The sequence below is a fragment of the Prinia subflava genome, chromosome 21 (genome assembly GCF_021018805.1).
Source record: "Prinia subflava isolate CZ2003 ecotype Zambia chromosome 21, Cam_Psub_1.2, whole genome shotgun sequence".
NCBI classification, from domain to species: Eukaryota; Metazoa; Chordata; class Aves; order Passeriformes; family Cisticolidae; genus Prinia; species Prinia subflava.
Window position 1 is genome coordinate 1,705,524 of NC_086267.1, and position 23,990 is coordinate 1,729,513.

At 55.5% G+C, this 23,990-nt stretch overlaps 4 protein-coding genes across 10 annotated transcripts; 1 reads left to right on the plus strand and 3 right to left on the minus strand.

Moving 5' to 3' along the window:
- Positions 1–913: 913 nt before the first annotated feature.
- LOC134560750 (basic phospholipase A2 caudoxin-like) lies at positions 914–2,649 on the minus strand. Its single transcript, XM_063417048.1, has 4 exons — positions 2,441–2,649; positions 2,165–2,312; positions 1,815–1,921; positions 914–1,268 (listed from the first exon to the last, which is right to left on the minus strand). Exons 1-4 carry the CDS (start codon positions 2,466–2,468, stop codon positions 1,126–1,128), a joined length of 426 nt encoding a protein of 141 aa, XP_063273118.1. The 5' UTR covers positions 2,469–2,649; the 3' UTR covers positions 914–1,125.
- A 552-nt stretch (positions 2,650–3,201) lies between these two features.
- LOC134560749 (phospholipase A2, membrane associated-like) lies at positions 3,202–14,210 on the minus strand. 4 transcript variants are annotated; one of them, XM_063417046.1, is made up of 9 exons: positions 12,536–14,210; positions 11,853–11,901; positions 11,021–11,165; positions 10,694–10,800; positions 6,734–10,496; positions 6,263–6,319; positions 5,986–6,112; positions 5,395–5,501; positions 3,202–5,288 (listed from the first exon to the last, which is right to left on the minus strand). In XM_063417046.1, exons 1-5 carry the CDS (start codon positions 12,590–12,592, stop codon positions 10,351–10,353), a joined length of 504 nt encoding a protein of 167 aa, XP_063273116.1. In that variant the 5' UTR covers positions 12,593–14,210; the 3' UTR covers positions 3,202–5,288; positions 5,395–5,501; positions 5,986–6,112; positions 6,263–6,319; positions 6,734–10,350. The 4 variants fall into 4 exon arrangements, with proteins under 4 accessions (XP_063273116.1, XP_063273117.1, XP_063273115.1 ...); XM_063417047.1 differs by having other exon boundaries at positions 12,615–12,864; XM_063417045.1 differs by having other exon boundaries at positions 11,853–14,210.
- LOC134561014 (neutral phospholipase A2 agkistrodotoxin-like) lies at positions 7,147–8,422 on the minus strand. The gene is made up of 5 exons (XM_063417576.1): positions 8,409–8,422; positions 7,968–8,020; positions 7,560–7,704; positions 7,343–7,449; positions 7,147–7,268 (listed from the first exon to the last, which is right to left on the minus strand). The coding sequence occupies exons 1-5, from the start codon at positions 8,420–8,422 to the stop codon at positions 7,147–7,149; spliced, it is 441 nt and encodes a 146-aa protein (XP_063273646.1).
- Positions 14,211–17,472: 3,262 nt separating the features above from the next.
- UBXN10 (UBX domain protein 10) lies at positions 17,473–23,972 on the plus strand. 4 transcript variants are annotated; one of them, XM_063417612.1, is made up of 2 exons: positions 17,473–17,544; positions 21,043–23,972. In XM_063417612.1, exon 2 carries the CDS (start codon positions 21,048–21,050, stop codon positions 21,906–21,908), a length of 861 nt encoding a protein of 286 aa, XP_063273682.1. In that variant the 5' UTR covers positions 17,473–17,544; positions 21,043–21,047; the 3' UTR covers positions 21,909–23,972. The 4 variants fall into 4 exon arrangements, with proteins under 4 accessions (XP_063273682.1, XP_063273681.1, XP_063273680.1 ...); XM_063417611.1 differs by lacking the exon at positions 17,473–17,544 and adding an exon at positions 18,345–18,755 and having other exon boundaries at positions 21,097–23,972; XM_063417610.1 differs by lacking the exon at positions 17,473–17,544 and adding an exon at positions 18,363–18,755.
- Positions 23,973–23,990: the final 18 nt, after the last annotated feature.

Genomic DNA, 23,990 nt, shown 5'->3' on the forward strand with positions numbered 1-23,990 from the left:
ATGTCTGCAGAGCTTCGGGAACTGCAGAAAGGGGGTGAAATTGGGCACGAAGAACAATCCATAATCCAGTGTTGGATGAAAGGAAGATGGTTTGTGCTGGTGTTGAGCAGTGGAGTGGTTCCTTGGAGCTTCCTGGGCAGGCACCAGCCTTCGAAGGCAGTGTAGGCTCTGTCTCAGCTTCTAGAGTCCTTACTGGCTGTAGAAAATGAGAACAAATGAATGGTTTGGGGTTATAAAGAAACCACATTTATTGTAGGAACATGAGGTAGGGGTGGTGTTGCTTGTAATGAAACATTTAGCACCAAGTCAGGCAGGAGCCCTCAGCACTGATGTGGAAACAAATAAATTACCCTGAAATCTCCTTTATTTTAGGCAGATCTGTAATCTCCAGAGGCAGCATTACAGGTGGAGGTGCCTCCATCGAGGCCAGGGTACAGCCAGCCCAGGCTCATTAGAGGTAATTAGGGCTAATTGGGATTGTGTTTAGCTGTGGTGTGGGATGAGGGAGCTGCATGGAGCTGCAGCCTGAGGAGGTGTCTGCCTGCAAGAAAGAGCCACCCAAACCTCTGAGACCTCACCACTGAGCTCCCCGTGCCTTCAGTGAGTATTAATTGCTTAAACAGTCATTAGAAGTGGGATGGGGCTGGATTGTGGATTGAGGCTGAGTTCCTGGAGAGAAGCTGGGCTTGGAGCCTGCTTTGGGGTTGGGGTGCAGCAGCCACTTGCTGCTTCTGTGGGCTTTTTTGTTCTCTGGAGCTCTTAAGATTTACATATCAGCTGCTAAAAATGTCACTTCTGGTCATTTTTAAGAAAAAAATGTGTGCAGGAGGGAACATGGCTTCAAAAAATCAGCCCTCAAGCTCCAGGATGTTACCCACCCCTTCCACCACTGATTTCCAAAACACAACACTGGTCACAATTTAAAAACATATCTTTATTTGCAAGATTTACCTCATTTTTATGAGTTATTTAACCACAGGAAGCAGGTTTTCCCTGTGCTAAGGCTCTGGGGAAAGGTGCTGGGCACCTCTTCGGTGCCCCAGGGCTGTGCCGTGTCCTGCGTGGCCACAGGGAAGGCAGAACCCCCAGGGGTGATGGTTTGTGTCAGGTTTGGAGCCCCAGTGTTCAGCAGGAGGGTGTTCTGCCCTTGCACTTGGATCTGGGGTAGTTGTCGTAGGACCTGCGGTAGGACCTGGCTGCCCTCTGGAAGCAATCCACCGCCTTCTTGTCACACGCACAGGTCCGCTTCTGGCAGGAGTTCCCAGTCCCTGGAAGAAAATTGGGGAGGATGGAGGCAGGTGAAGGGTGTGAGGGTCAGGGGGTGTTTTCTGACCGTCCCCACAGCATGCACAGCCCCTCTGTGGAGTTTGGGTGCTCTCATGTCTGAGGTGTGGAGATACCTGGCCCTGGAGGGAACATTTACTTCCCTTTCTCTCTGGTGTGCTTGGGGGTATTTGCCCGGATCACTGGGACGGGCTTTGCCTTGGTCCATGGAACAAGGAGTTTGCTCTGGGGGAATCAGGGCTGTGCCAGTTCCCCACCCAGGATGGGAGGGTCATCTCAAACCCTTGGTGTTTGGCCCCTTGGGAAGGACCAGGCCCCTCCTCAGAGAAGTCCCCAAGCTCTAAACTTCCCCATAATCCAGCAGATACTTATTTGCCTTATTCCTGGCACCTTCCCTGCCTTTCCACCCACTTCACTGTGTGTGGTTTCCAGGCCAGGATGGTCTGAAGGGCATCTTGGAAGTGAAGCTCCCCAAGGGTGTGGGTGGCTGTTCCTCCCTGCTCCCAGCTCTGCCCCCGCCCCGCTCTCACCGCAGGTTATTTGGTTTCTTCGGAAGGTGTATTTGTAGGTGGCCGTTTTGGGGCTGCAGCCGGAGGAAACCAATTTCTTGTAGCAGCAGTCATGGGCGTGGCAGCACCTGGGGACAGGAGAGTCAAGGTGAGGGCAGGGGAAATTTGGGACAATACGATAGAACATCAACAACACGCATCTTTACTGGGCTGCTGCTGCCTAACCACTTCCGAAGAGGCTTTAAGGACGAGCAACAATTTTCTCATTTCTATTTCCACCCCCAGGCGCAGGAACAGGATTCCACAGGCTGTACCCAGGGAGGTGAGGGGGGCTGGGGCAGCTGCTCTGCCCTCCCCACATCCCAGTGTACCTGTCAGTGGCATCCACGGGCTGCTTGGAGCCCCCCCAGCCGCAGTAACAGCCGTATCCGTTGTAAGCCAGCGGAGATCTCCCGGTCTTCTGCTTAATCATCAGTCCAAACTGGGCCAAGTTGCAGCTGGCAAGGGCCAGTCCTAGGACTGGAGAAGGGGGGTTAGGGGCACCACGAGAAGCAGCCTCCCATCCCACCTTTCCCCAAGAAAAAAGAGCATTTCACCCTCCCCATCTGTCTGTGGACAGGATCTGGGAGCTGGTGGGGGGTACTCACAGAAGAGCAGCAGCGACAGGAGCTTCATTCTGGTGGTGGCAGCTCCGGGGTTTGGTGAGCCTGAGGTGCTGCTGGTCACACCTTTTATGGCTCTGCACCCTCAGCAGGGCCCCTCCTCCGGAGAGCCCAAAGTGGGCAAATATTGACAATCCTCCCCACGCTGGTCCCGCTGCTGTGCAGCTCTGGCACTGCGGGAGGCCCCGGCTGTGGGATGCCTTATAGGGTGGAGTCTTGGCAGGTTTTGGATGTGTGGGGCAGCCTGGGGTGGAGTCCGTGCATGGCTCTGGGTGTCTCAGCATTCCCTGTGCTTCCCTGAGCAAAACGAGACAATTTGAGGGAGAACAGGAACCACTTAACAGTACAAAGTGTCCCTGCCCAGGGCAGGGGGTGGACTGAGACTGTCTGAGGAGTCTCTGATTCCATGATCCACTTTCTCCCTGGATGACAGTTTTTTGATGTCTTGGTAGAAAACACTGTTCTGTGCCTTGCTGTTTGGATCCTGACTTACCTGGGCAGTGCAGAGTATCCTCCCCTTGCCAGCAGAATGGGTGAGATGCAACACTGGGAGTGGAAGAAGAGCCCGTGGTCTCCAGAATGGCTGTGGTTGGAGACAGAGCTGAGCAGAGGCCACGTTTGGTGGTTTTCTTGGCTTTTCTTGGGGCTTTCTCAGTGCCCAGGTGACCCCTCTGCGTGTGGGGATGCTCCATCCCTCTCCCCATGTGTGCTGGGCACTGTGTTTTGCTCTCACATACCTTGTGGCATGAGGTTTGTGGTTCACCTTTATTTAGAAGCAAAATAAGGGAAGTGGCAGGGAAGAAAAAATGCAAGTGATGTATGATGGAAGGTGGAGGAAAGAGGCAGCTTGTGTCATTTGCTCAGGGAGAATCCCTGATTAAATTGGTGGTACAGAACAATCATTTAGCAGATATCTTCTGGCAGAGATTGGAGCTGCTCTGTGGTGCTTTTTGAGGAACCCCAGCATGGGCAGGCATTGAGGCAGGGGCGGAAATCCCCCCTGGGCTGGTGGGGAAACTGAGGCAGGGAACAAGGATGTGACTTGTGTGGGAATCAGAGAGATGCTGAGAGCAGGGAACTCAGCTCAGCAAAATCTCTTCCCCCTCTGCCATGGGCCCTTTGCTCCATCAGCTCTCTGGGCTAATTTAAGTAGTCCCCTGGGATGGTGTTAATTGGCTAAACCAGGATTTGCCATAATTCAGGATTCTCCAAGTCCACTACCAGTTTTATCACAGGAATATGGGATATTCTTGTCCATCAAACTGGCTGAGCTCCACTGAAAGCCTCTCCACCCCAGCCTCTCTACCTGTGGCAGGTTTGCAGGATCCCTTCTCCAAATGGGAAATGAGCCCCCCTCAAAGCCAAATGCCTCCTGGGAAGCTGTGGGGTTTGTTTCACAGTATGAAAACCTCAACTCTTGCAGCCCAGTTTACTGCAATGCTCCGGGGAGGTGCAGTATCTGAGCCAAAACATCAGCACTTGGAGGATTTGTATGAATGGATTTGTACAGCTGGATGTCCAAGCAGGAAAATTCATGGATGGTTAAAATTCCCCCACAATTTACAAAGGGTGAGTGTGATTCAGTTTATCCCAGCCTGCAGTCTCTCTGGGTTATGCATCCTCTCGGTGAGGATTTGATGCTTGGTTTATGCCCTGCAATCATCAGCTCCTTCCTCATCTCCCCAGGGTTCCACACGGCTGCAGGAGGGCGGCAGAAGCTGATTCAGGGCTATTCCCTGGTGCCACTGATTTCAGCTACGGGGCAATCCGGGGTGGGAATTCCAGCTGGGCATCAGCCCCTGAGGAAACAAAGTTTCATTGTTGTTTCTGTGGCTTTATTTCATTGCTGAGCCCCTCTAATAAGGTGGTTTGGAGCACAGAGACCTGCTGGGGTCAACACCCTAAGGCACAAAATCTGGGGATGCTGAAGTGGGGAGAAGCAGCCACTGCCTGAACTGCCCTTTCCTAAGGGATGTGCTCGGGGTTCTTGCAGAATTGGGCCAAAACATTCTTTTCTGGTGAGAACTCTGTTTTGCTCAGCACTGGGTGTGAGGCAAGCTCCGGCTGTCCAGTCACAGCAGAGATTTAGGGGATCACAGAATATCCCGAGCTGGAAGGGACCCACCAGGGTCATCGAATCCAAGCCCGGCCCTCCCACACCGTCGTGCCTGCCCCCAGCCCTTCCACCAGCTTCCACCTCTCCCCCCTCAGAAAAACTGGAAATTTTCGGAGCCTGGAGGTTTAGAGCTAACTTGGGGCAGTTGAGGGTGAGTTGTGTCACCTCTCAGGTGTCATTTTTGCTGAGTACTTCCACGGCAAGCCCGTCTGCGAGGTGAGGGCTGGGCGCAGGGCTCGGCTGAGTCACGGCACGCCGGGAACCGCTGCTTTGGGCTCTCTGGTTTTATTTTGGAGCAACGGGAGGGGATTTGCTGTGAAGCAGGAAGCGGAGGAGCGCACAGGCTGCCACGGGGGACCCTTCCCATCCCGGCCCTCACCGGGACCAGGGGCAGGTGTCCACTCCTCCCTTGTTTTGCTGTGCTGGAACATCACGTCAGCGCTGCTCCCCCTCCTCGCATCCCGTGACGCGACTTGACCGGAGGAGGCTCGTTGTCCTCGAAGCCAAAAAGCCCCGAAAGGAGGAGACTCGCCAGGGCTGGGAAGCGCCGGATCAGCCCGGAGATGCTTTTGCCAAGGGAGTTTTTGCTTCAGCAGCGCCCGGCTCGTCCCCGGCACCGGGCGCGGCGGCGGAGCTGAGCCCGGCCGAGCTGAGCCCGGCACAGTCGCGCCGCCCGCTCGCACCTGCAGGCGCCTCGCTGGCACCACGTCCCCGACCCTGCGGGGACCGACAGCGCCTGAGACCTGCCCGGGAGCCCCGGGGCGGCCCCCAAAGAGGGGACGGTGCGGAAAGGGGAGCCCCGAGCCCCGGGGCCAGCACTCACTGCAGGTGGGGATCCCTGCCCGGGCCGCGGGGACGGGCTGGACGGGTCCCAGGCGGCAGCGCCGCTCCGCCAGCCTGGCGTAGCAGCAGGCTCGGAGCAGGCAGCACCTGCGGGAGGAGGAGAGCCTGGGCTCGTGGGGAATGTGGCAGCGGCTGCTTCTGCCCCGCCTGGCACAGGCTCTGCCAGCCGGGCGGGAGGAGCCGCCAGCTCTGCAGCCGTCCTGCTGCTGTGGATGGCACAGAAGCGTCTCTGCCCTGCCCCACGCCAAGCCCCTGCCTCCCCGCCAAGCCCTGCCCCACATCCCGGCTTCAGGACCGTCCCTCTCCGCTGGTGCCATCCCACGGAGCCATCCCACGGTGCCAGTCGCTGGCACCACCCTGCTGACCCCGGGATGGAATTAGGGGTGAGCACTGCCTCACTTTCCCTGCTTCCCGGAAAGCTGATTCCTTCCTGCTGCTGCCAAGCGCCTGGGCTGCGTTTTACAAAGCTTCAGGGGGAGCTGCTGGGGTTGTGCAGAGCCCCGGGGTTACCCGGGGCCAGCGTTAGCTCCCTGGAACCAGGGTTAGCCCTCGGGGGCAGCGTTGCCTGTACCGATCCACCGAAGCCCTCGAGGTGCCCCATCCCGAGTAGCATCCATGGGCAGTCAGGTTTCCTACGGTGCTTCCCTCGAGTCCCGGGGTGAACGTGCGTGGGTGCTTCCCGTGAGCTGTGAACACACCTAGAGTGACCGTGAAATGTGATTATTTTTTGGTAAGTTATGTGCAGAAATAGGCCTGAGAACTGGGGAAGGAAGGAAACTTTGCTGGGAGTCTCCCTGAGGAGTGCACAGGAGTTTGGGGATGAGCCTGTGGGTCGGGGATGCACTTACTGCAGGCAAACAGTATCGTCAGCACCAGCAGGACCTTCATCTTCCTCTCACCTGGGCCTGGGAGGAGAAACAGGGCACAGGGTCAGCCGGGCAGTGCGGCCGGTTTGACAGGAGCTGCCGTGAGAAACTTCCTTTAAATCGGATCAACCCTCAACATCTGGAGGGAGGAAAGCAGCTGTGCCCTCTCCCATCAGTGCTGCTGCCTCTCGGCCAGCAGGGGGGTTTCTGAAGCTGCCCCACCACCTGAGCATCCCCCAGCCCCTGTCCCACCCCTCCAGCATTTCTCACCTCCCTTCCCCCGCTTTTGGCACCCGGGGCACCTCTCCCCGCTCACTGCAGCCTCCCAGCTGCCTTTCCTTTCCCTTTCCTTTCCTTTTCCTGCAGGCGCGGGCCGCTCCCGCTGCCTCCTCCCAACCTCTCCCTGTGTTTTTCTCTCCACAGCAGCGGGGTGAGGAGGGGGGAGCTGCTCACCGAGGATCCTCCTCGCTGTCAGTCTGTCCTCCCGGGGCGAGCCTGCCCTCCGTGTCCAGCCCGCGAGCTCCAACTGGAAGCTCCAAAAGAACTCGTCTGTCCCAAACGCAGGGACTGCTACGCCCCTTCCCCCCGGCCAGCCCCCCTCTCCCCGTGGGCTGCAGCCTCGGGTGACGCAGGGGCCGAGCCCGAGTTCTTGGAAAGTTTTGGGAAGACGCTGATTATTTACGGGGATTTCTCTCCCTGCCCAGCAGCAGCAGCAGCTCTCAGAGGACGAGAACAAGAACATTGTTTATTTCTGCCTTTATTTAAGCTCCGGCCGCTCCGGTGCGGTCAGCACGGGCAGGGATGAGGGGCGATGGCGGTGTCGACCCGCGCACGCCCCGGGCCCGCATCCCCGCTCCCTGCCATGGTCAGCAGCGCTTCTTGGGGTAGAACTGGTAGAGTTTGCTGTAGCTGCCCGCGCTCCTCCTCAGGCACAGCGCCAGGCTGCGGTCGCACTCGCAGGACAAGTAGCTGCACCGGGAGCCCTCTCCTGCGGGACGAGGGGAGCCAGGATCAGCCCCAGCTTTAGGGGGGTGACACCCCCTTTTCCAGAGCCCTACTCACCGCAGGAGAGCCTGCCACGGCGCCAGCTGTAGCGGTAGAGCCGTGTCTTGGCATTACAGTGGTGCTCCAGGAGGTTTCGGTAGCAAATGTCATGCAGCTGACAGCATCTGCAGAGGAGATTGAAGCTTTGGGGATGGAGTTTTCTCCCCCCTCATGCTAGAAATTTAAAAATATTCAAGAAGGTGTCTGGGAAGGGGGTTTTAAAGTGAATTCTCACCTGTCTGTGTCATCCTTGGGCTGCCCCTTGCCCCCCAGGCCGCAGTAGCAGCCGTAGAAGCCGTAATGCAGAAAAGCATTTCTCCCTGTCACCTTTGAGATCATCTGATGCAGCTCCAAGAGGCTCCCGTGGGCTGGGGACAAGGCTGGAGGGGGCAGATCAGGGAGATCACGCTGATTCCCTGCCCCCCAATCAGCAGCTCCATCCCTCCAGCCCCCAGATTGGCAGCGGGGTGGTGATGTCTTAGAAATTATAATGCAATGGAGAGGAAATGTGTTCCCAGCTTGGCACGGGAGTGTTGTTGCATGTCTGGGAGAGCTGGTGATGGGGAGAAGGGAAGAATTCACCAGCCTGATTTCAATGGGTGTAACTGCACAGAGAGCCCTGGGACTGAGAGAGGAGCCTTACCCCACACCAACAGCACCGAGAGGCCGAGGAGGGCATTCATCCATCTGACAGCTCTGAGGGAGGAAACCAAACCATTCTCTGTTATACCAACCACCTTCTTCTTTCTTTCCTCATCATCCAGGAGCAGAGGTTCTCCTCTCTCCAGGGACTAGGGGCAGGGAGGGGGTGAGGATGTGCCCCTTGTTTCAGCACAAAGTGCCAGGGATGGGAATCAGATGGGAGAGGGTGGGAAAAAGCAAAATCAGGAGAAAGGGAGAAAAATGGAAGCAATGTTCAGCCCTCAAAGGCTGCACGCGCTGCTCTTCTGGGCTGGTGTCTCAGGCAGCAGCTCCTTCAATCCTGCTTCCCCAGCATGGCACTCGCTCCTCACTTGCAGCGCAGCTTCTGGTGAAAGGAGGAAAGGAAGGAAAAGAAGGAAATCAATCCTCCATCCCCACCTACCTTGGGAGAGCCATGCTGGCTTGCAGTGCCCAGCAGCCAACCGGGCTTGCTTTATATAGTTTGCTGCCATCTGCCTGGGGCTCCTTCAACCCAAATCTTGCTGACTGGGCTTCCCTGTAAAGGAGAAGGAACCCTTCCCCCTTCCAAGGAATATGAAAAATCCCCTAAAGCCTCAGCTCTGGACCCCATGCATGGGTGCTGGGTAGGATGAGGTGGAAAAGCGGCGTCACTTCCAGCTCGAGGAGGAAGCAAACAAACTCTGCCTTGGTCAGAGATGCCCAAGACCCTTCTCCTCTGCCCTTCCCAGCACTGAGGAGCTGCATCAAGGAGGAAGGAGCAGCTCTAGTTCAGACTGGGCATGGACACTGCAAGTTTGGGGGTTTCAAGGAGGTGGAAGGGGTTCAAGGAGAGTTATCACTTCTTTGGGAAAAGTCTATGGGCAACACTGAAAACATCTCTAAATGTGCAGTTCCCAGAGACACGAGGCTGGGCAGACACTGGATGATTACACCCTCACTCACCATGAGAAAACAGAAGCAAAATGAATATTCTGAGGTGAGAAAGTGCAACTTCCCTTTATTTCTCTGCTTGTGATTTTTCACCCCCACATTTTGCCCTTGTGCATCAACCATTCAGTCATCAGCTGCTCCCCTAAATTAGCACCTGCATAATGTAAGTGGTCAAGACCTTGACATGTTCCTTCCCCTGTGGATGATTTAACCCTTATTTCCAAGAATCATGGCCAGACTGATTTGGTTTGGGAGGGACATTAAGGAAGGCAGGCGATCTGTGTCTTTTGTCTTAACCTGCTGGAAAAACAGTTTCTTCTTGTCCTCCACTGACAAAGTTTCAGCCAAGCCCTGACTCCAGCTCCACTTTGGTGTCTCTGGTGTCACGAGTGATGCTCCCTGGCTGGCATGTGCCTTGTGCTTATCTGAATTGCACATAGCCCATTAATGCTCCTCAGCCTAATTACTGTCTCATTAATCATTTGCAATTAATTTAGGTACTCATGCTTTTTAGGTACTCCTGCTTTTAGTCTGTTTGCATAAGAAGATGTGTTTCTGTGAAATGCGTTGTATGGAATTGTTTATAGCAGGAAATAGATATAAAAGAGCAGTTGTGTCATTGCTAGTAAAATCCTCATGTGCCAGAAGCCAAACATCCCAGAAGATACTGGGGATACTCCTGTGAGCTTCTCCCTGTGCTTCAAGTTGTCCTGACTCTGGACAAGAGGGACAGAAAAATTATTTACAACTTAAAACTCACTGTGATGTGAAGCCTCTTGTTGGTAGTGTTTCTCACAAAGCTGTTTGGATGTGGCTTCTGAGCTAGGAATTAGAAATTTGTAGAAACCCAGATTGGTTTGGGCTGGAAGGGATCTTAAAGCTCACCCAGTGCCCCCCTGCCATGGGCAAGGACACCTTCCACTGTCCCAGGCTGCTCCCAGCCCTGTCCAACCTGGCCTGGGACACTTCCAGGGATCCTGGGGCATCACAGCTTCTCTGGGCAACCTGTTCCCCAAACTCATTACTCCACACTGGGATAGATGTGTGAATTGCAGCCCTGACAGGACCATGGAAATGTTGGGGTGTCGGGCAAACGGTGTGGCTGAGGTGTGGGATGCAGAGGTGCTCCCCAAACTCAACAACCCTTACAGAGAAATACCACGGAGAACCAGTTTGCATCCCTTTTATTGCATCTCTTTATTCTCTTTGCTGGGAAATGAAATCAGGAGAGGAGGAAGGCACAAGAAAGAGGAAGCTGCTGTGTCTTTCCAGGAACTGGTGGCTCTCCCTCCGTGGTGTGCGTGCCCTTCTCCCCCTGAGCAGCACCTCACGGGGAGCCTCGGGGGCTCTCCCTCTTCTGAGCCTCCAGCCCAGGCTCTTCTTGCTGGGGAAACCCGGCCAAAATCTGGAATTTGTGCGCAGATTCCCCCTCCTCAGCACTGGAGCTTGTTTCCTTGGCATTTGAGCTTGAAGTAGAAGCGGTAGGAGTCGTTGTAGGAGTGCAGGGTGCTGGCGAAGCACGAAGCCACCGCGGTGTCGCACAGGCAGGTCTCCCTCTCGCACCAGCTCTGCTCGCTGCCTGCGGGGAGGGAGGCAAACACGGAGCCCTGCGGCGCCTTTCCCTGCCGGAGCCACCGCGGGGAAGGGGAAGGAGCGGCGTGTCCCGGGGCTTGCCCTCCCCACCCTGCCCGCACCCTCAGTGCCCGGTTAATTCTCGCTGGATAATCCCGGGATCCGGGCAGGGGACGCTCCCCCGTGTGCCTGCTCGGAACTCACTGCAGGAGACGTGCCCGTCGCTGGAGCTGAAGCTGTACGGGGTGGTCAGGGGGCTGCAGCTGCCCTCCCTCAGCCTCCTGTAGCAGCAGTCGTGGGCTTGGCAGCACCTGCGGGGACATCACATCAAACTGCGGCCCCCAAACCCTCCCTGGCCGCACCTGGGGGCAGGGGAAGGGCCTGCCTCAGATTGAAGGCGAGCGGGAAGAGGAGGCGGCGAGGCAACAGCGCGGAACGGTGTAAAGCACCCGAGCCCAGTGCTGGGACGATGCCAGCGGGGGAATTTCGGGGAGCCGGGGCTGGGAGCATGAGGCTGTCCGGGGTACTCACCGGTCGGTGGCATCCACGGGGGTCCCGGAGCCCCCGATGCCGCAGAAACAGCCGTACCAGCTGTAGGACAGCAGGGCGCTCCTGCCCGTGGCAGCCCTGATCATCCTCTCCAGCTGCAGGACGCTGGTGCTGGCCGGGAGCAGCCCTGCGGGGCACAGGATGGGCTGAGCGGGGAGCCCGGGGCATTCCCTGAGCCTTGCACCAGGCAGGGGCATTAACCCGGGCAGGGGCATTAACCCGGGCTGGCACTGCTGGAAGTGTGCACTTCCAGGATTTGAACCATGAGAAGCTTTATCCTCTCCTCCAGAGTTATGGAATCACAGAATCAAGGAACGGTTTGGGCTGGGAGGAACCTCAGAGCCTTTCTTGTTCTGTTGCCACGGGCAGGGACAGCTTCCACTATCCCAGGTTGCTCCAAGCCCCTTCCAACCTGGCCTTGGACTTCCAGGACTGGGGCAGCCACAGCTGCTCTGGGCACCCTGTGCCAGGTCTTTTTCAGTCTGGCTTTTACAGCGTCTGGATTTGGTCTAGCACAAGATATTTTGCCCTCTGGACTGGCTCTGCCGTGCTGCAAACTGCAATCCCCTGTCACCAGGATCAGCCACGGGCTTGGCACAGGCAGGAAAGGTGACAAGAGGCTCCAGGACCTCCCAAAACAAACATGGATCTCAGCATCCCAAAGCCTCCCCATCACCAAGCTCCCCAGGACTGCAGCAGTTCCACACAAAGCACTAGAGAGAAACTGCCAGATTCAAACAAACCCTGAACTGTGCACCAAGGCTCGGGGTTTGTTGGTGGATTCCGGCCTGGCCGGGGACAGCAGGGCACTTACCACAAGCCAGGAGCACGGCAAGGAGGAGATTCCTCATCCTGGGACTGCCCTGGAGAGGGAATAAGGACAGGTGACGATCCAGGGGCAGGACAGAAGGGTCTGTAGGTCCCACCAGGGACATGGAGCCAGCTGGGCGATGCCTCAGGTGACATTTGTGTCACTGTGGGTGCCCAGCGCTGGGAGGGATCACCCAGGGCATCCCAAAGGTTCTGTATCCCAGTTTTGGGATGTGGGGCTTGCCAGGGACGCAGTGGCTCATCCTGCCTGGGGCTGCTGGAGCAGCTCAGGACCTGCAGCTTTCCCCCCGTGCCCTGAGCTGCCTGATGAGCACCAGGGCAGTGAAATCCCCTCTCCTTACCCTGCCAGGACCTGCAGCTCCAACGCTGCCGGCTCAGCGGGGTGGGTTTATATCCCTGGGAGGCCCACCCCCTCCTTTATCTGTGCTGATGGTGTCAGTCCCCCAAGGCAGGCTTGCCTGGAACAGGGAGCTGATTCCCATCCTTCTCTTCCCCAAAACCCACGAGTTTTCCCACAGCAGTGAGCACCAACACTTCCTCCATCATCTCGCTCATCACCGGGCACGAGGCCAGTCGAGGCCTTGGCCATCACCATGGTTTTAAAATCCATGGGATTTGATGGCTGGAGAAATGGGATAAAAGTGATTTTTACACCCAGGGTGGCACCTCAGAGGCTGCTGAATCCTTGCTCCAGGTGTAGAGGCAGCACTTTGGGCTCAGCATTTCCTCAGTTTTGCCAGCTCACCCCCTGAAGCCTCAAGGATGGCTCCCCTTGGCTCCTTCCTTGTGACTCCCCCCGAGATCCATGGCTGCATCCAAATCCAGCTGTGCCAAACTGCAAGGGACAGCAGCAAACACCGGGATTGCAATTCCTGGCTCTGCAGTTTTCCTGCCCTGCCCTCAGGTTTTCCTGTCTGCCCAGGGGGAAGGGGTCTGTGAAATTAAACCACCAGCAGCAAAGGCTGGAAAAGCCACGAAAACCCGACTTGGACTGCTTTGGGAATACAGTTTATTTAATTACCATAACCCAAACGTGATACAGAGGCACGGGGGAGACAGAAAACCAGAGGAGATAAGGAACAAAAGCTGCTGTTTTCCCTTGAAACCATGGGGCCAAGAGCAAACACAGACACAAACGCAGGTATGCAGGGCCCCACCCTCAGGGATTAATCACGCTTCTGGGGAAGGGAATTCGGGCTTGGGAATTGTGAAGAAGGGACTGACTGATCTGCAGTCAAGAAGAGAAACTTTTGTCAAAATTCTGAGAGCCACCAAAGCTGAGACTGGAAGGGATGTCACCTCCAAGGTGGCAGAGATGTCTGTCCTAGGGTTTCCCTTCTCTCTAAACTTTTATTTCCTGCTGCAAGTGGAATAAAACCCCATCCAAGCCTGTTAAGGATGGGGAGTGACATCTCATCTGCCTCCGTCACCTGCACCAGAAACCACTCCAAAATACCAGTGACAACCCCAACCCCTGCTTTCCCCACCTGGCTTTTAAAACCAGGGCATCCCTAATAATAAATTAATCAATTCCTTTCCCACCTCCTCCACAAAATACTTCCACTGCAGAAGGTTTTTCCCACTGTGATAGTTGTTGTCTGTGCTGCTCCTGCTTTGGTATTGGAGGCCCTTGGATTTGGGGGGAGAATCTGGGGTTTTGCTGTAGAGTTTGGATAAATCTGTGTGAAAAGCATTGTCCAGAGGCATGACTGGAGATCAGAGGGCTGGGATCATGTGGATTTGGGATCCACACATGGATAATTTTTAAATCCCCTCATTTTAAGCCCTCCCCTCTGTGAAGGATCCACTCAGGGTGTGCCCACACAAAACTAAACCCAGTCTTACTAACCCACAAACTCAAGGGCTTAAAAACCACTCGTGGAAGTTATTATCCCTTTGGAAATGTGGAACTTTTCAGCCTTCCTATGGAGCAAGGAGAGCCAGGTATCACCCACCCATCTGTTTGCTCAGGGCCTTACTGAAGTGCAAATACCCCATGTGCTTTGATCTGCAGCATTGCTAAACATCCTGGGCTGGGGTGAGCTGATAGGAAACTATTTCCCCACTTATTTTATTTATTTTTAGTGCTCCGGTTCGCCTTGATCCTCCCACCCTGCAGGGTGGAGACCCCCAAGTTTATGGTGGATATTTATTGCTCGTGTCTTGCTGCCTTCCATGGGCATCTGTTAGTGGGAGCAGCAGCTGCTTGGGTAGGAGTGGGTTTAGAAAGGGATTAATGGGGAGGGATGGACAAGGTCAGCGTTATGTGGGGTGTTCCCAGAAAAAAACTGGCTCAGGGATCATTTGTAGCCAGGAGGATCAGAAGGACTCCCCCTCCCTCCCTCCCAGCTTTCCCAGCACAATGGAACTCCCCCAAAAGAGCTGTTTAAGGTCCCTGTGTTATCTTGTGTGTAGAATGTAATTTTAAAAAGGTGTTTTCATCACAATTCACGAGTTTGGGGTTTATTTGTCTGCTTTGATTCAGTGGTCACTGAATAATGTCACAGGGAGGTTAAACCCTGTCTTGTGCTCCCGTCCTGCTGCCTCTGCTCAGGACGGGCTGTAACACCTTGGGTTTAGACTGTTAGGGCTAAACTCCAAAGATTTGGGTATTCAAGTAGGGTGACACCAGTGTGGTTTTCCTTTGGGTGGGTTGGAGGAATCCCTGTGGGAGGCTGGGACACCCCGGTCCCACGGTCACCTAAGGGTGCAATTTGTGAGAGGCCCCTGAGCCACCCCCGCTCCCCTCACTCCGTGTCCAGCAGGACGAAGCCTCTGGAATCTTCCCAAAGTCACGGGGCTGCTCCTGTGCCTGCGGCAGTGTCACTGCCCTGTGCAGAGCCCACAGCGGGTCACAGCTGTCCCTGAGCCTGGGGACACCCCCGGGACCACTCTGGGGCATCACAGCCGTGCCCAGCCCTGGTTCCACCCACCCGGGACAGCCCGGAGTCCCCATCCCTGGATACGCACTGGGACATCCCAGCCATTCCCATCCCTGGGTCCACCCTGGAACATCCCAACTGTGCCATCCCTGGATCCATCCCTGGATCCATCCCAACTATCCCACTCCTGTCTGTTCCATCTCCATTCCCATCTCTGTTCCCTTTCACTTTCCTATCCTTGTTCCTTTTCCCATTCCCATCACCATTTCTATGCCCATCCATACCAGTTCCCATTGCTGTTCCCATCCATCCCCGTCCCCATTCCCATTAATATTCCCGTCCCCTTTCCTATTCCTGTTCCCATCCCCATTCCCATTTCTCGTTCCCCATTCTTGTTCCCATTCCCCATTCCCATTCCCCATTCCCTGTTCCCATTCCCATTCCCATTCCCATTCCCATTCCCATTCCCATTCCCATTCCCACTCTTATTCCCATTCCCATTCCCATTCCCCATTCCCATTCCCATTCCCATTCCCATTCCCATTCCCATTCCTATTCCCCATTCCCATTCCCATTCCCCATTCCCATTCCCATTCCCCATTCCCCATTCCCATTCCCATTCCCCATTCCCATTCCCCATTCCCATTCCCATTCCCATTCCCATTCCCATTCCCATTCCCATTCCCATTCTCCATTCCCCATTCCCATTCCCATTCCCATTCCCATTCTCCATTCCTCATTCCCATTCCCATTCCCCATTCCCCATTCCCCATTCCCCATTCCCATTCCCATTCCTCATTCCCATTCCCCATTCCCCATTCCCCATTCCCATTCCCATTCCCATTCCCATTCCCATTCCCATTCCCCATTCCCCATTCCCATTCCCATTCCCATTCCCATTCCCATTCCCATTCCCCATTCCCATTCCCCATTCCCCATTCCCCATTCCCATTCCCATTCCCATTCCCATTCCCATTCCCATTCCCCATTCCCCATTCCCATTCCCATTCCCATTCCCATTCCCATTCCCATTCCCATTCCCATTCCCATTCCCATTCTCCATTCCCCATTCCCATTCCCATTCCCATTCTCCATTCCTCATTCCCATTCCCATTCCCCATTCCCCATTCCCCATTCCCCATTCCCATTCCCATTCCTCATTCCCATTCCCATTCCCATTCCCATTCCCATTCCCATTCCCATTCCCATTCCCATTCCCGTATTCGTTCCCATTCCCCATTCCCATTCCCATTCCCATTCCCATTCCCCATTCCCATTCCCATTCCCATTCCCATTCCCATTCCCATTCCCATTCCCATTCCCATTCCCATTCCCCATTCCCATTCCCATTCCCCATTCCCATTCCCATTCCCATTCCCATTCCCCATTCCCATTCCCATTCCCATTCCCCATTCCCATTCCCCATTCCCCATTCCCATTCCCATTCCCATTCCCATTCCCATTCCCATTCCCATTCCCATTCCCATTCCCATTCCCGTATTCGTTCCCATTCCCCATTCCCATTCCCATTCCCATTCCCATTCCCCATTCCCATTCCCATTCCCATTCCCATTCCCATTCCCATTCCCATTCCCATTCCCCATTCCCATTCCCCATTCCCCATTCCCATTCCCATTCCCCATTCCCCATTCCCATTCCCCATTCCCCATTCCCATTCCCATTCCCCATTCCCCATTCCCCATTCCCATTCCCATTCCCATTCCCATTCCCATTCCCCATTCCCCATTCCCATTCCCATTCCCCATTCCCCATTCCCATTCCCCATTCCCCATTCCCATTCCCATTCCCCATTCCCATTCCCATTCCCATTCCCATTCCCATTCCCCATTCCCCATTCCCCATTCCCATTCCCCATTCCCCATTCCCATTCCCATTCCCATTCCCCATTCCCCATTCCCATTCCCCATTCCCCATTCCCATTCCCATTCCCATTCCCATTCCCATTCCCATTCCCATTCCCATTCCCATTCCCACTCCCATTCCCATTCCCCATTCCCCATTCCCATTCCCATTCCCCATTCCCCATTCCCATTCCCATTCCCCATTCCCATTCCCATTCCCATTCCCCATTCCCCATTCCCATTCCCATTCCCATTCCCCATTCCCATTCCCATTCCCATTCCCATTCCCATTCCCATTCCCCATTCCCATTCCCATTCCCATTCCCTTTCCCCATTCCCATTCCCATTCCCATTCCCATTCCCATTCCCATTCCCATTCCCATTCCCCATTCCCCATTCCCCATTCCCATTCCCCATTCCCCATTCCCATTCCCATTCCCCATTCCCATTCCCATTCCCCATTCCCATTCCCATTCCCATTCCCATTCCCCATTCCCCATTCCCATTCCCATTCCCATTCCCATTCCCATTCCCATTCCCCATTCCCCATTCCCATTCCCATTCCCATTCCCCATTCCCCATTCCCATTCCCATTCCCATTCCCATTCCCATTCCCATTCCCATTCCCATTCCCATTCCCATTCCCGTTCCCATTCCCGTATTCGTTCCCATTCCCCATTCCCATTCCCATTCCCCATTCCCATTCCCATTCCCATTCTCCATTCCCCATTCCCATTCTCCATTCCCATTCCCCATTCCCATTCCCATTCCCATTCCCATTCCCATTCCCATTCCCATTCCCATTCCAGTTCCCGTTCCCGCCGCTGGGCCCGGGGCGTGGCGCTGCGAGGGGCGTGGCGGGGGGCGCGGCGCGCTCCCGGAAGAGCCGCGGTCGCCATGGTAACGGCGTCCTGAGGCGGGCGCGGTGCAGGTGAGGGACGGCGGGACCGGGACCGGGACCGGGACCGGGACAGGGACAGGGACAGGGACAGGGACCGGGACCGGGACAGGGACAGGGACAGGGACAGGGACAGGGACAGGGACAGGGACAGGGACAGGGACCGGGACCGGGACAGGGACCGGGACCGGGACCGGGACCGGGACAGGGACAGGGACAGGGACCGGGGAAGGACCGAGATCTGGTTCTGGGGCTGTGGAGCCGCACTAGGGGGCCGGGCTCTGCCAGCGGGGCTGCGCTCCTGCCGCGGGGCCCGGCCGTGGGCTCAAACCCGGGCACAGCTGTGGGCCCGGCCAGGCTGAGGGCCCTGCCTGGGGCTGTGGCACTGCCTGGGGCTGTGGCACTGAGGGCACTGTCTGGGGCTGTGGCACTGAGGGCTCCCCTGGGGCTGTGGCACTGAAGGTCCTACCTGGGGCTGTGGCACTGAGGGCTCCCCCTGGGGCTGTGGCACTGAGGGCTCTGCCTGGGGCTGTGGCACTGAGGGCACTGTCTGGGGCTGTGGCACTGAGGGCTCTGCCTGGGGCTGTGGCACTGAGGGCACTGTCTGGGGCTGTGGCACTGAGGGCACTGTCTGGGGCTGTGGCACTGAGGGCTCTGCCTGGGGCTGTGGCACTGAGGGCACTGTCTGGGGCTGTGGCACTGAGGGCTCCCCTGGGGCTGTGGCACTGAGGGCACTGTCTGGGGCTGTGGCACTGAGGGCTCCCCTGGGGCTGTGGCACTGAGGGCACTGTCTGGGGCTGTGGCACTGAGGGCACTGTCTGGGGCTGTGGCACTGAGGGCTCCCCTGGGGCTGTGGCACTGAGGGCACTGTCTGGGGCTGTGGCACTGAGGGCTCCCCTGGGGCTGTGGCACTGAGGGCTCCCCTGGGGCTGTGGCACTGAGGGCACTGTCTGGGGCTGTGGCACTGAGGGCTCCCCTGGGGCTGTGGCCCTGCCTGGGGCTGTGGCACTGAGGGCTCCCCTGGGGCTGTGCCAGCGCTCACCAGGACAAGGGGCAGCAAGCAGGGACTGATGCCCAGGGAGTTATGAACCTGAACATGAGGAGGGACTTCTTTAAACACCTGGAAAACATTGCCCAGAGAGGGTGTGGAGTGTCCCTCACCGGAGATATTCCAGACCCATCTGCACACAATCCTGTGCCCTGTGCCCTGGGCTGGCGCTGCTGGAGCAGGGAGGTGGCACCAGGTGAGCTGCCATCGTCCCTCCCAGTCTGACCTAGCCAGGATCCTGTGCTGCAGGTCAGGGGTGTGGAGTGCCGGCCTTCCAAGCCCTGGGGTCACTGGTTTGGGGTCACCTGTGCTCACAGCCCTCCCTGCTGTGGGTGCCCATCCCACCCCTCCCCAGCTCCCACGTTTTCAGCCTGTCCCCTCTAACATACACCGTGCTGAGGCAGGCCAGACACTCGCGGAGGGTCCCACCAGCGCTTCTGCCAGGTTGGTTGGTTGGGGGTTATTCTTGGAAGTGGCAGCATCACAGGGATATTTGTAAGTGCTCCGGTGTGCTTGGGAGTTCTGCCTCAGAGCGTTTTTGCCTTGCAGTTAATTTGTTAACTGCAGTAAGGGGGAGGTACAGCCCGTGTCCCTCCCACAGGCTCCTGGGAGGCCGGGATGGGTCACCTGGGAGTGTCCCTGTCCCCCTCCGCGGGAGGCTCCGGAGGGACAGTTCTGTCCACTGGGGCCGGGCAGGGTGTGCTGGGGCTGAGCTGGAGGAGAAAGGAAATGTTAAATAACAAACACATCGCTGGCAAAGCGCCACAGGGACTGCTCTCCCTGTTTGGTTTAGAATAGAAACCCAGAAGGGTTTGGGTTGGAAGGGAACTTCCATCTTGTTCCACCCCTGCCATGGGCAGGGACACCTTCCACCATCCCAGGCTGCTCCCAGCCCTGTCCAACCTGGCCTTGGACACTACCAGGGATCCAGGGGCAGCCACAGCTTCTCTGGGCACCCTGTGCCAGGGCCTCACCTGGCACAGGGAACAATTTCACCCCAAGATCCTGTCTAACACTGCCCTCTGGCAGTGGGGAGCCATTCCCCATTCCTGTCATTCCAGGCCCTTGTCCACAGTCTCTCTCCATCTTTCCTTTTGTCAGCTCCCTTCAGAGAAGGCCACAGTTAGGTCACCCTGGGCCCTCCTCTGTCCAGGCTGAACAATCCCAGTTCTCCCAGCCTTTCCTCCCAGTGGAGCTGCTCCCTCTCTCTGATCACCTTGGTGTCTCCTCTGGACTCACTCCAGCAGCTCCACACCCTTCCCTCGCTGGGGAGCCCTGAGCTGGAGGCAGCTCTGCAGGTCATTCCTCTCCCAGAGTTGCTCTTCCTCCACCCGGGTGTGCCTGGGGTTGCCCCAAGGCAGGTGTGAGGTTTTGCCCTTGGTTTTCTGAACTCCGTGAGGTTTGCGTTGACCCACACACTGCTGGGTGACAAACAGAGCTGAATGTGACCGTGTCACTTCTGGAGAGTACCAAGCAATCCAAGGTGACCTTTTTTTTCTCCACCTTGGTTAATTTTCCACAAAACCCACAGGAAGAGAAGAGGAGGTTTCCCCATGGCACTTCTCCAAAATGTTGTTGTGAGGCTGTGACCCAGTGGCTGAGCTGTCTGTCCTGGCACAGCTGAGAGCTCTGAGCGCAGCCTCCTTTGGGGAGCACGCAGCAGAACGGGGCTTCCTCCTCAGTGCAGGTTCCATCACAGAATCATGGAATATCCTGAGCTGGAAGGGACCCACAGGGATCATCCAGTCCAACTCCTGGCCCTGCACAGACACTCCAGAATCCCACCCTGTGCATCCCTGGGAGCACTGTCCAGACAATCCTGGAGCTGTGGCAGCCTCAGGGCTGTGCCCATTCCCTGGGGAGCCTGGGCAATGCCAGCACCTCTGGGGAAGAACCTTTCCCTAATATCCAACCCTAAACCCTCCTGACAGAGCTCCAGGGTAGGATTTCCTGGGGTAAATCATTCTCTGTTAAGCAGCTTTTGGTCACTGGAGAGTCAGAACAGCTTTCTGTGTATTGAAACAGGGTTTTTCAATCTCAGTGGTCTCGAGATACCTTTAAAATATGAAGTGTAGTCAGTCTTACCCCAAAATCCACAATAGGAACTGCATCTGCCACTGCAGAAACAGGGAAAAGGCCAGAGCTGTGCTCTGACCTTCACTCATCTCACATTTGCAAAGTTTTCAGCTTCAGAAGAAAGAAATTATTCTTTCCATCAAAAGCATACATTCAATGGTGAAGGGCACAGCTCCCCAAAGCTCTGGGTCGATTTTACACAACTCCTGCCCAAGCCAGTCCCTATGAATAAAACACCTCCCCCTCTGTGACTCAGCCCTGACTGCACCGCAGCCCTGCTGCCCGCCCTTGCAGCGATACCCCGGGGTTACCCTGCTGTTCCCTGGCAGCAGCACAGCGTGGGAGCCGCAGGGACTGAACTCTCCTGCCTGGCTCCTGTAGCTTCTCCCTCTGCTCCCGGCCCGCAGGTGCGATGGCCACAGCGGCTTTCCGGGACCCAGCTCAGCTCTGCTTCCCTCCAGGCACAGCCCCTCTGCCGTGGGCCAGCGCTGTCACCATGCACCTCACCAGGCCCAAATCTGCCAAGGGACGGAGGCCAAGCTTGAGGCACCCCCAGGGCATGGAAGCCTGTCTGTGCCATGCACCATCTTCCCCACCGGCAGCCTCTCCTGGGGAATTAGCGAACAGCCGCAGAGCACCGCTCACAAAACCGGCGTTCCCACCTGCCCAGGTGTGTCCTGAGAAAATCCCAAAGCTCCTGCAGCAAGTGCCTTCGAAGACCTCCTCCTCCCTAAACAAGTACCGGGTGCTCCCCTCCATCGTCCGGAGGGGCGAAGGGAGCGACGCCGTGGAAGCGCTGGCTGGACAGACCGACCGGCTGGAAGTGACGGAGGGGAGGGAGCAGGCTCCAAAATCCATCAAGGCTTTTCGTGGAGAGCAGGGATCTGCCAGCACATTGCCAGGAAGGGACATTCCCACCGCAGAGAGCTCACCCAGGCTCTGTGCCCCTGAGCAGCGGGGAAGGCAAGCAAGGCAGGAGAGCCCTCGGGTGCTCCCTGTGAGCCCGGGAGAGCCGCGCGTGCTGCTCGCTGTCCGATCTCCCTCTGGGCAGAGGTTTGAGCACCACTTCAAGCCCTCTGACAGTCTCCAGACGGTTCTTGCCGTGGCAGGGCAGAAACTGTTGGCCAATTACCAACACTGCAGCTTTGAAACCGTGGAGGTGCCCCGGAGGCGCTTCTCTGACCTCACAAAGTCCCTTCAGGAGTGCGGGATCCTGCCCAGGTCCGTGCTGTGCATCCGGCAGGATGAGCAGCACGAGGCAGCGGATCCTTAGGCACACACAGATACTGTGGGTCCCTGCATTGCTTCTGCCAAGAAACGGGGAGTCTGAGGCTTCCTGCACCTACTTCTTTGTCTCCCATCTCCCACAAACTCCCCATGAAGCAGAGTTATGGATATGTAATAGTATTTGAAATAGTGTTTCAGAAAATAGGATTTCAGATGCATAAACCTGATTCATACAGTGTCACCTGTGCCATCACAAATTTCTGCCTCAGCACCACCAACCTTCAGCCTTTCTGGTTTGTTGAAATTGCTGATGTTCTTTGAAAACTCAGGTTTCCAAGGCCTCTCCCCTTGTCCTTTTCTATGTTTTGGGAAGGTACCACTTCTCTGGATGCAGAAACACCATTTGGGAAGGTAGAAACAGAATGGTCTAGCTACAGGAACACTTTCAGTAGCTTATCATTATTCTAAACATCTTCTGAAGAGACTGAAAAAGAGATCAAACCATGTGGGAAAAAAAAGGACCAGAACCATGTGGCAATAACAGTAATAACACATTAATGAATTATTGTAAAGTATTAAATTGCAAGACTGATCATAAAATACCTGTGAGGGCTCGAGTCTTTCTGGGTAACGTCAGTCCAGCTCTTTATTGTGACTAAATCATCATTTTAAGAACCAGTAATTATTATTTTGGCCGTCTTGGGGAGCAGCAGGATTTTCTCCTTAGTTTTCCTTCTCTTATTTGGCTCATGTGATCCATAGGTAAGAAGAGATGGATAGTTAAGAAGGGATGTTACAGATAATTCCATTTAACCCCTCTACACTGAATGAGTTAGTCCAAGACGCAAGTGCTGCTTTGGGGAATTTTTAAATAAGGTATTAATGGGATTTGACTGGGAATTGGCTCAAGGAGTAAGCCATCTTTTACTAAACCATATTAAAATGCTGGTTGGGTGACTTGGCAGGTTTAGGCAAATACAATGTGCTTGTGCTAAAAAAGAGAAATATCTTCTAGTTTCTAATGGAATTTCAAAGGCAGTAATTTTTAATCTCCTTTAAAAATGGACCACTTGCCACACACGAGTGACTTAAAATGTTTTGAGGCAAACCCAATTTATTTTGAAGCTCAGTGTAAGTGCCAAACCAACTCAGCACAGGAGCACAAACACAACAGGAGCAAAAAGCTGATGGCTTTCTGTGCTGGCTGTGAGTGTGGTACCTGATGCTAAATCAAGTGTGCAGGGTGCAGCAGCTTTGTAAAACCAGTACCTGAAGGAACAGTGGCCCCTGCTGCTGTTGTGATGCTGCTCAGCAGCAGTCCTGGATATTGAAACATATGGATGCCTTCAACAGAACCACAAAAATCCCATTTCACTTGGTTTCAGGAAAAGGGACCATTTTCCATGCTTCTTTCAGTGCCAGGTGGTTAATTCCCTATTTCTGTCTGTTGTGTGTTCTGTGTCACTCCTGCATTTCAGAGCGTTTCCATCCTGTGTTAAATAAAACCATTTAGGCTGAAACTTGAACTTTAAGTGATTTACATGAGCTGAGTTCATCCATGCCACCTGCTCTTAAAAAACCTTGAATTTGATGGCAAATACCTCAGGGGCTGCCCACATCACCCTTGGGTGCTCAGCTGCCCTGCACACCGCCCCCCTGACGTCTGTACCTGTGTCCTGTGCTCAAGACAAGCCTGCAGCCAAGGAGGGAGCACTGCACCAGTGACAGGCTGAGGCCAGAGCCAGGGGCCACCAGGCAGCTGTGAGAGCACAGGGGCAAGAACAGAACAGACAATTCAGCACCTTGGCTCACAGCGCACTTCTCAGGCTGGAGGATGTTCCTCCTGGAGATCTAAGATAAAGCTGGATGAGTTTGGTTCTAATCATCTCACCCAGGCTACAGCATCTCCAAAAATGGGGAAAAACAAATCAAGTCTTGATCTAGGGAAGCTCAGCACAGGGAAAACACCTCTTTTCCCTTTCAGTTCTCCTTCTCCTCCCTTCAGAACTGTTCTAGGGAGATGTTAGGAGCAACTCTAAGTCCAGCACAAGAAGCACAGGGGGAAGAACAGTATTTATCTGACCTCATTTATTGTGTGGCATCATTTAACGAACTTCTTTGTGGGAAT